This window comes from Octodon degus, unplaced genomic scaffold (assembly GCF_000260255.1).
Source record: "Octodon degus isolate 3935 unplaced genomic scaffold, OctDeg1.0 scaffold00073, whole genome shotgun sequence".
In the NCBI taxonomy this organism is placed as follows: domain Eukaryota; kingdom Metazoa; phylum Chordata; class Mammalia; order Rodentia; family Octodontidae; genus Octodon; species Octodon degus.
Genome location: NW_004524649.1, coordinates 1,264,839 through 1,275,293, shown reverse-complemented (window position 1 = coordinate 1,275,293; position 10,455 = coordinate 1,264,839). Strand labels below are relative to the sequence as shown.

The 10,455-nt window shown below is 47.7% G+C and overlaps 1 protein-coding gene across 1 annotated transcript in view; it reads right to left on the bottom strand.

Annotated features, from left to right (window-relative positions):
- The window catches only part of Cacna1a (calcium voltage-gated channel subunit alpha1 A), a 184,335-nt gene that overhangs the window by 38,303 nt on the left and 135,577 nt on the right, over positions 1–10,455 (bottom strand). Inside the window, exons 26-29 of the mRNA XM_023720124.1 lie at positions 10,184–10,344; positions 7,796–7,933; positions 5,802–6,003; positions 4,923–5,087 (exon numbers count right to left, since the gene is read on the bottom strand). Of these exons, the coding sequence (XP_023575892.1) occupies positions 4,923–5,087; positions 5,802–6,003; positions 7,796–7,933; positions 10,184–10,344 (666 nt within the window). The remainder of the gene's footprint in view (positions 1–4,922; positions 5,088–5,801; positions 6,004–7,795; positions 7,934–10,183; positions 10,345–10,455) is intronic.

Below are 10,455 nucleotides of genomic sequence, written 5' to 3'. Positions count from 1 at the left end.
TTAAAAAAAATTATTATAAAAAATTACATGAAAAATTTATAATTTATGATAAAATATAGGATATACATGTATCATATATAATTTTGGCAGTGCCAGGGATCAAACTCAGGACCTTGCACATGCCAGTCTGGCACTTATGCTGCTGAGCTGTCTCCTCAGCTCAGTCATTCTATATGTGTAGATGGGCATGGTGGCACATGGTTGTAATCTCGGCACTTGGAGGCTGAGACAGGAGGATCATTCTAGATTGAGGCCAACCTGTGTTACATAGCAAGTTCAAAGCCATACATACAGAGTTCAAAGCCAGGCTCAATTACACAGTGAGACCCTGTCTCAAAAAGCCAAAACCCAAAAGTATCTATTTATAAGTTAGTTGGCATATAATAATTTACATATTTATGGGGTAGAGTTTGATGTTTCTCTTTCTATTAAATGTATAATGATCGGGCCGGGGAGATGGCTCAGTAGGATAAGCGCTTGACTGGCAAACTCAAGGATCTGAGTTCAATCCCCGGTTCCACAAAAAAACCCAAGTATAATCATCAAGTTGGGATAGTTGGTATATCATCTCAGACACATCATTTCTAGACCCCCAGCCCCAGTCTGTCCCTTTGAACTGTTGGTAGGGTTGAACCTCAGATCTCTGAACTGAGCTACATTCTCATCCCATATATATATATATTTTTTTTTCCAATTTTATTTATTTGGTATAGGGAGTTGCTATGCAGCTCCGACTAGTAGTAGTAGTGATCCTCCTGTCTCAGCCTCCCCAGTGCTGGGATTACAGGTGTGCGGCACCATGCCTGGACTCAGGGGCCAGCATCTGGTGCCCAGTATTCCTGGACTGGAATGCCATGCGGTACTGGGGACCAAACCCGGGTCCTTGTACTTGCCAGGCAGATGCTTGGACCACTGAGCTATCGCCCCAGCCAAGCCCATTTATATTCTTTTTTTTTTTTTTAATTTTTATTTATTTATTTATTTTAAACTTTATTTGTGTGTGTGTGTGTGTGTGTGTGTGTGTGGCCAGCTCAGCCCACCAGGGGGCGGGCTGGCTGGCATGTGGTGCTGGGGATTGAACCACGGTCCCTGTGTTTTGCTAAGCTTGTTCTAAGTAGGTGCTTTAGACCACTGAGCCATCTCACCAGCCCCTTATCTGTGATTTTAGTTACTCAAAGTAAAAAAATATTAAATGGAAAATCCCAGACATAATTAGTAAACTAAGTAAACAAACAAAAAACAAAAACAAAAAAAACACCCCTTTCCCCCTTGAGGAAGATTTCATTACATTGCTTAGGTTGGTTTCAAACTTTTGCACTCAAGTGATCTTTCTGCCTCAGCCTTCCAAGTAGCTGGGACCATGGACAAGTGCCATGGCTCTTGCGTAAGTTTTTTTTTTTTTTTTTTTTTTTTTGGTGGTACTGGGGATTGAACTTAGGACCCCGCACTTGCCAAGCAAGCACTTACTCTACTGAGCTATCTCCCCGGCATATTGTGTAAGTTTTAGATAACATTATTGTAGTAGACTGTCATAGCTATTCTACTCTGTTATTAGTTATGGTGGCTCATCTCTGTCCTTTGCCTTGCTTGTGCATTACTTCTCAGGTGCTGGCCAGCGAGCGTGGGGCTTCCGCATGCTGAGCATTTTCTCTGCCCCTAAGCTAGGCCCAATCTCCTGTGCCCAAGTCACACATACACTTCCCTCTGATGTGTGTCAAAGAGGAAGCAGCACTGGGATAGAGAGCAGGGAGCAGTGCCACCCCCAGCTCAGCACCCATGGGTGTCTTGGGGCAGCTGTGGCCCGGGGCAAGGTGGCCACCTCAGGAGAGAACTTTCTTGGTATCAAATCAGGCCAACCATCTCAATGTTCAACAATTAACAGCCAGGCAGGGCACCCTGGCACAGGCCTGCAATCCATGCATTCTGGGAAGCTGAGGCAGGACGACAACATTGGAGCCCCACTTGAGCAGGTTAGTGACTCAGGGAGACCCTGTCTCAAAAAAAAAAAAAAAAAAAAAAGAGCAAGTAACCTTGGGATGTAGCTTTAGTGGAAGACTCTTGGTTCAATCCCAGTACTAAAAAACAATTAAAAATAAAGAAGAATGAGTGGTTACATGTATTAAGTGCTGAGAAAGTTTTAAGATTGCCTGGGCTTTCTCATCCAATCCTCCCATTTAACTGACAGAGAAATCAAAGCCCTGGGATGTTACAGGGCACTTGTGGGAGATGGTATAAAGAGTTACATGGTGGAGTTGAACTTGAACCCTAGGACTCAGAGCAAAAGATTTTGGAATTTTTTTTTTGCTAGCTCAGGCTGCCTTAAGAGCTGGTCTGGTGTGGCTTGTGGAGCTGGGGATCAAACTGCCGTCCCTTGTGTCTGACTGACTTTGCCCAGGCAGGCGTTTTAAACAACTGAGCTAATCTGAAAGCTGCTAGGATAAAAGAGTTTAAGTTTGCCACTGTCATGTTTCCTAGCTCTTCTCTTTTCCCTCTCTTATTTAGTCCTCACAGTTATATGTAGAAGATGGGTAAGGCAATGATCCTGAGAATCTTCAGAAGATTTGTTTTTATTTTTCAGAACCAGGGATTGAACTCAGGCCCTTGTGCTTGCCAGGGAAGCGCTTATTCCACTGAGCCATCTCCCCAGCCTTCAGAAGATTTTTGAATCTAGCAGTTAATTGGAATGATTCTCACTCTGACTAACTATATATATAGACACCTGTGAACTAAGCAACTGCACTGAAGATGGCAATTTGTAATAGTAGGTTCACGCTTGCAGTGCCTGTTATTCTGGTCTTCTGAATATGGGCTGCTTGTTATGACATGCCAGTTGCTGCCGTGCTGTCTCTCGGGTAGATGATTGTTCAAAAAGAAGGAGGCGGTGAATGAAGGCAGGAGACAGTTGCGAGATTGTCCTGCTACAAGGCTGTATATGGTTAGATTTCTGGACTTATGTGTAAACATAAGAATTATATAATTCTTTACGACTATTTTAAAAATATATTTTAATTTTTAAAATGTTTTTTCATCATATTCTGTAGGGACTTAAAGTTCAACATATCAATACTTGATGAAAAATACCTGTTCTATGTTATGCCTAAGATGTTTGATATTCAGACAGATAGTGAGGTTAAGCTTAACAGCCTAGATTGTATGGTAATAACAATAAGCTTCTCTTTGGGTTAACAACCTAAGTTTGCAGACCAAAATTAGAGGAAAAGGAGGGTCGCAAGGAAAGCCAACATTTTGGCCCTAGTCTTCCAAGGTCATTTAAGACTCAGGACATATGAGAACTTACACTGTAATGTCATGTAACTCGGTAGTGTCCCAAATTTTCTGATCAAGGGGATTATGGGGCCAAAGAGGAAAGTGATCGATGATGTAGAGTTTGCTTAAGAAGAGTCACATGGAGAGCAAACATTCTCTCAGGCTTTCACAGAGAACACATTGGCCAAGCAATGGCCGTGATTCATCCACATGCCCAACACTGACAAAGGTTCTACAATCTGAGGTACAGGATCTCAGGATAAATCCTGAGGGGATTTGACTGACCTTATCAGATCCAAAAGCTACAACTCTTGTTGCGTAGGTCCTGCCTTACCTTGGTCTTAACCATCCAGCAGAAAAGTATAAAAATGAAGTATAAGAAGTAAAGCCATGCTGTTATGTTGAGCTATAGGGGACTCAGGTCTACAATTTCTGACATTGCCAGTGAAGTGGAAGACCCAATACTATTATGGACTATTGGACTCTTTTAGAATATTTTGCTGAGTTAACATGCCTACAGTATTCAAATGACAGAACTAAACAAAAAAGAGGATACAGATGAATGTCCCTTTTGTATCTTTGTATTCAAAATGGTTAGGATAGATATATAGTTACATTCCCTTAATGAATAGAGGGATTTGTTTAAATAGTGTTTCTAAGTAGGATATCATGTCTGCATCTTGTACAGCAATTAACCACTAGGAAGAGAGTACTCAATGTGTTTATTATTGGAACTGTCCTATCAATTTGATTTGAAACTGTCTCATTGCTATTTGTTTCTCAATAAAATTATGGGGAAAAAAAAAGAGTTTGAGTTTTGGCCAAGCAGAGGCCCTGAGGCACTTTGTCCATTCCTCCTCCCTCTTTTTTTTTTTAAATTTTTTAAATTTTTTTTAAAGTTTATTTGTGTGTGTGTGTGTGTGTGTGTGTGTGTGTGTGGCCAGCTCAGCCCACCAGGGGGTGGGGCTGGCTGGCATGTGGGGCTGGGGATTGAACTGTGGTCCCTGTGCTTTGCTAAGCTTGTTCTAAGTAGGTGCTTTAGACCACTGAGCCATCTCACCAGCCCCACTCCTCCCTCATTTCATTCAGTGCTTTCTCTTTGTTTTCTTCTTCCTTCCTGCTTTCTTTCCTTTATTCCTTTCCTCTATCTTTGTCTTTTTAGCACTGGGGATTGAACCCAGGGGCTTTGCCCTGGACTGCATCTCCTTTTCTATTTTTTATTTTGAGACAGGATCTTGCTGTCACCCAGGCTGGATTCCAACTTGCGATCTCCTGCCTCAGCCTCCTGCGTTGCTGGGCTGACAGGCATGCCACACGCATTCCTGGGGGCTGTCTTCCTGCTCTGAGTTAGAACCTCGCTGAGGTCTGTGGATTCAGGTCTGGAGCTCCCAGGGCCCCAGAAAGCTGGTGGAGATGTCTACTGAGCACTCAACAGTAGTGGAATGGCTTGCGTCACATGGAAGCAGGCCCGACAGGGGCCGGCAGTTCAGGGCGGTTGGGAAGATTTCTCGGGGGAGGCATCCTGGGGGGCAGCTGTGCCCAGGCCCTGGCCAGGCAGTGGAGTGGGAGCAGTGCAGATGGTGGAGGATCGGCAGGTGCAGGGCTGGAGGTGAGTGGGTGGGTCCGTGCTTGGGACGGGGGTGGCCGTGGCTCACCTTCATCATCAGCACGATGGTGTTGAGGGCGATCATGGCCATGATGGTGTACTCGAACGGCGGGGACACCACGAACTGCCACATGCGGTACTGGAAGCTCTGCTTGTTCTGCGGCATGTGCCGGGTCAGTGGCTTGGCACTGATGGCAAAGTCGATGCAGGCTCTCTGGGGACCAGAGATGGCGGTGTAAGGGGCCCCATGTGCAGCCCCCTCTGCTCAGTTCTACACGGCTCCCGGGTGCAGCCGCCTGGACGCAGACGGTAGCCCCCCGCAGGCCTGGCCTGCTGCAGATCTACTCCCTTCCCCCAAACACGCCTCCTGCCAGCCAGCGCAAGGAAGGTGAGGAAGACAGGCTCAGAGGGGTCGTGGAGCCCCTGGTCAGGGGAGGTGCGGCAGCCCAGAGGGCGGGGTCTGGACTCAAATATAAGCCAACTCCAGAGCCTGGCCATACTTTCTTGTTGAATATCTTGCTTCTCTTGCTCTTTTTCGTTTAGGGAGATGGACAGACAGACAGACTGAGCTCTATCTAGATCCTTCCCTGCGCGTGGGGTGACTGCACTTGCTTTGCCCCTAGACATGAGACCTGGATGCTATCGACAGGGTGAGTGCAGGGGAACATGTCAGGAGCAAGGCCATAATCTGCCACACTTTTTGGCTCTGAATGATCTCAGAAGAATGTGGCTGTGACAGCTTTGGGACAGAATAAAGCTGTCACAGAATAGAGCCAGTCTGCTGCATAAGAGAGAACCGCCCCCTTTGCCTCTATGGGGATGCTTGTTACTAAGGAATACCCTGATCTGAGCTGACAGATACACGTGCCATGTGACTGATGGGTTTTCCTTTAGAGACTTAGGGAGGATCCCTACAGTGGAACGGCACCTCATTCTTCTCCAGGCTGTACTCCTCCATCATCTTGTCCCCCTGCTCCTGGAAGGTGATGATGATCAAGGCCACGAAGATGTTAACAAAGAAAAAGGGGAAGACCACAAAGTAGACAACGTAGAAGATGGACATTTCCATGCGGTAGCCGGGGCTGGGGCCCTGGTTCTCAAAGGTGGCGTCCACGGAGTGCTTGAGGACCCTGCAGGGTGGCAGCATGGAGGGGAACACGGACAGGGGACAGAAGAGAGACAAGAGCTGGTTGGTAACAGGTATGTCCATGGCTACGTGTTGTAACACTGTGCCAAAAATAATGTTCAACATTTGGTCTCCCAGGAAGCCTCTTAAGGAGGTGAAGATCAGCTCCGTTTTATGCACAGGGACACCAAAGCTCTGCAATTTAAAGGGAGCTGCTGAAAAATCACTCTTTTAGAAGTGGCGCCTTTGGGATTTGAAGCCAGGTTTCTGGTGATGAGTGGGACTGAGGAAGGGTAACAGCAGGAGTTTGTCAGCTGCGCCAAGGAGGTGTGGCAGGGCTGTGTGCGAGCGAGTGCTTGTACACAGTGGCTCTGTACAGCTGTGCACTGCCCAAGCACGAGGTGTGTGTTTAATCGATGCCTTCATATGGTAGCCATGACAGATCTATTTGTGATGAGGATTTTTTTGCCGCATGCCACCAAGAGCATCATTTGAACAAAATCACGTAGGTGTATAGTAGGATTTTCTGTTTGGGGCAATGGCTCAGTGGAATAAGCGCTTTCCTGGCAAGCTCAAGGGCCTGATTTCGATCGCTGGCTCCGCAAAATAAAAAAAAGACAGGAAAAAAAATTCCAGTTATAGTAGAACTTTCTGGCAAGTGGAAATGAAGCCTGCTGGATGGGCATCTTAAATACAGTTTATTCAAAGGTGCCTCGTGTGGTACACGCACATGAGTGGGCCCTGTAGGTAGCATGGGGTGCAGATATATGCGTTTGGGTTATGGGTTTCATGGGGAGAGGACTGTGCTGCTCTCTCCCAGCCTCTGACCAGGCATCCCCAAGACTCCAGGAGGAAACCCAGGGCAGGATGAGGAGAGGGGAGCAGCTGCCCTGGGTCTGAATACAAGGGCTCCAGAAACACAAGCAATCAAGATGTAAAAATAAATAAATAAATAAATAAATTCCTACTGTGGTGTTTTTAAAAAAATCAAAATGAGGGCTGGCCAGATATCTCAGCAGGCTAAAATGCCTGCTTAGGCAGAGCGCAGAGGCCGGGGTTCAATCCCAAGCATGCCGTGCAGGCCCCACCCCCAGCACACGCTGAGTCAGCAATTGAGATTGGGCGTGATGGTGTGTGCCTGTAATCCCAGTGCTTGGGAGGCTGAAAACAGGATAATCATTATGAATCCAATCTACATAGGGAGACCCTGTAGACCCTGGACTAAATTTAAAAAAAGAGTGCCCAAAAATCTTCAATATAGGCCAGTCATGATAGCACACACCTGTAATCCCAGCACTCAGGAGGCTGAGGCTGGAGGACTGTTGAGAGTTTGAGACCATCCTGGGCTGCAAAGTGAACTCAAGGCCAGCCTTAACTATGTAGTAAGGACCTTGTCTTAAAAAAAGAGAATCCTTGAACTAAATATAATTTTTTTTTCCTGGTTGTCTTGGGGACCGAACCCAGGGATGTTCCACCACTGAGCCACACCCTAGCCTCTTCAATTTTTAGGACAAGGGTCTCATGAAGTGCTCCTGACTGACCTCAAACTTGCCATCCTTCTGCCTCAGTCTCCAGAGTCACTGGGATGACAGGCTTGGGCCCCCATGCCTGGCTCAAGATGGTCAATAAGGACCAGGTCTGTTCCTGGGCTTGTGCAGCTCACCCTCCCCAACCCACGCTGGCCCACAGCCCCACAGCTCTCAGAGGCTCCCCGTCTCATGAAGCGACAGCTGCCCCTCTTCTCCCAGCCCCTGGTCCTGAGCTCCTCCTGCCTCAGCCTCTCCGTGTGTACTCACTGCGGCCATCCCTCTCCTGTGGACACTGTGAACAGCGTCAGCAGGGCCCAGAGCACGTTGTCATAGTGGAACTCGTACTTCTTCCACTCCCGGTCCCGCGCCTTCACCTCGTTCTTCTCATACAGGAGGTACTTCCCGCTGCCAAGACAGGGCACCAGTAACCAACAGGAAGGGGGCTTTGGGGCTAAACTACATCCCCAGTCCTTTTTTTGCATGACAGGGTGTTACCAAATTGCTCAGTTGCCCAGGCTGGGCTTGAACTTGTGATCCTCCTGCCTCGGCCCCCTGAGGACCTGCGACTAGAGGTGTTCTTCACTGTGCCTGGCTAAGATCCTTCTGATTTCTAAGAGCAGCCACCAAAGTACAGCAGCTACCACTGGCTACACGGTGACACTTGACACAGGTGGAGCAGCCATGCAGCCAGGCCTGTCACCTGGGCCACTGCCTCTGTGGACTCCACCAATCAGGAACAGAAACTGTTGCAAAGCTCTATACTGAACACGTACAGATTTTTTTCCTTGTCGTGTTCTTTGAAGAATACTGTGTGACAGTAATTCACACAGTGTAAGTTATTTTTGGTCATCGAGAAATGTTTAGCATCTACACAAGGCTGAGTGTAGTTTCTGTGCCAATACCACATCACTTTAGTTTTATTTAGTGTTTTTTAAAATTAATTAATTTATGTGTGTGTGTGTGTGTGTGTGTGTGGCCAGCTCAGCCCACCAGGGGGCGGGGCTGGCTGGCATGTGGTGCTGGGGGATTGAACCGAGGTCCCTGTGCTTTGCTAAGCTTGTTCTAAGTAGTTGCTTTAGACCACTGAGCCATCTCACCAGCCCTAGTGTTACTGAGATAGGGTCTCATTATGTAATCCAGGCTGACCTTGAACTCGTGGAGATATTCCTGCCTCAGCCTCCCAGGCACTGAGATTACAGGTGTGACCCACCGTGTGTGGCTACTATGCCATTTTCAAGGCTCAGAGCATCCCTTGAATTTGGTATCCAAGCAGATTCTGGAATCAATAGCCCCTATACCTGAGAATTAATTGACACTGACTTCGTGGTGGGGAGGGTGCTCTGAGGTCACAGCCCTTCTGCACAAGTCTAAACTCCAGGAAGGCCTGGAAGGCAAATCTCTTCCAAGCCAGGAGCAGTGATAGCCCCCAGGCCAATGCTGGACCACGGACCGGCTCTGCAGGGCCTGCGAGCTGAGAATGATGCTGACGTGTAGAACAGCTCAAAGCAAGAAGCATATCCTTTCATGACAAGTAAAAAATCTCACACAATTCAAATTTCAGAGGTTATTTTTGTGTGTGTGTGTGTGAGACAGGGTCTCCGTATCCCTTAAATTTCAGTTTCCAGGCAGGCGTGGTGGCCAGGCTTCTGTGGGAGCCGAAGCAGGAAGGTGCCACGAGGCCAGGAGCTCACAACTTGCCTGGCAAAAGAACCAGCCTGCAGCTTTTTTACAAAAAGAGTGCTAATTTTGCAAAAATGAGGTTTTATTGGTGTGCAACCATACTTGTTCACTGATCTGATATCTACGGCCAGTTTTGAGATCTAGCAGCAAAACTAGGTGACCAGAACAGACCCCATGCGGTCTGCAAAGGCAAAATTATTTATCACTTGGCCCTGAGCAGAAAGAATTTGGTACTGATGATGTAATTCATTGGGCAACAAACCCAGCCCTGATCGCGTGGGGCACCTTCCCAATTCCATCTCTGGGGCAGACAGCTGCGTGTTTCTCAACAGAAATATTTTGCCTGATTTGATTTCAGGGATGCTTGGGCTGCTCATGCTGTAGGCGGGGCACACACTCTACACACTTCTCAAAAATCTCAAAAAATTGGGCCGGGGAGATGGCTCAGTGGAATAAGTGCTTCCCTGGCAAGCGCAAGGGCCTGAGTTCAATCCTCGGGTCTGAAAAAAAAAAAAAAATCTCAAAAAATGATGAAATATTTGTTTTGCGGTGCTGGGGACCCAACCCAGGGCCTCACATGTGCCAGGCAAGTGGACACTCCTGAGCTGCACCCCCAGCCCAACTCCAGAAACTCTGGAATACCTCTGCCTGGAAAGGTTTCAAAGAATGGCTGGTGAACATGCATCAGTAGCTCACACATGACAGGCTTCAGAGCTCCCCCACATGACGAGCTTCAAGGGGCACCTTAACAGATGGACATCAAGGCTCCCCATGAGGCAAAGGAGACAGAAAGGTTATGCTTCTTGCTGAGAGAGGGGTGGGGCGGGGCAGCCAAGTTCCGGAGCTTTTCTTCTCCAGACCCGGGTTGGTTGCCCTTGGTTCCCACCCAGCCCCGGTGAGCGCCCATCTCTAAGCCCTGGTCCTTGGTGTGTCTGGCCCTGACCCAGCCTGTGCCAGCCCTAGCACAAGACCCACCGACAGTCCTTCTCAAACTCCTTGGACTCGTCCGTACAGTGGAAGAACTTGCCCTTGAAGAGCTGCACGGCCACCACGGCGAAGATGAACATGAAGAGCATGTAGACGATGAGGATGTTGAAGACGTTCTTGAGGGAATTCACCACGCAGTCAAACACAGCCTGGCGGTGGGCAAGAAAGGTGAGGGAGGGACGGGGCTCCAGCCAGCCTGCGTCTGAAGGACAGCTGCCCCCTCTGTTTTTTATTTATTTATTTATTTATTTATTTATTTA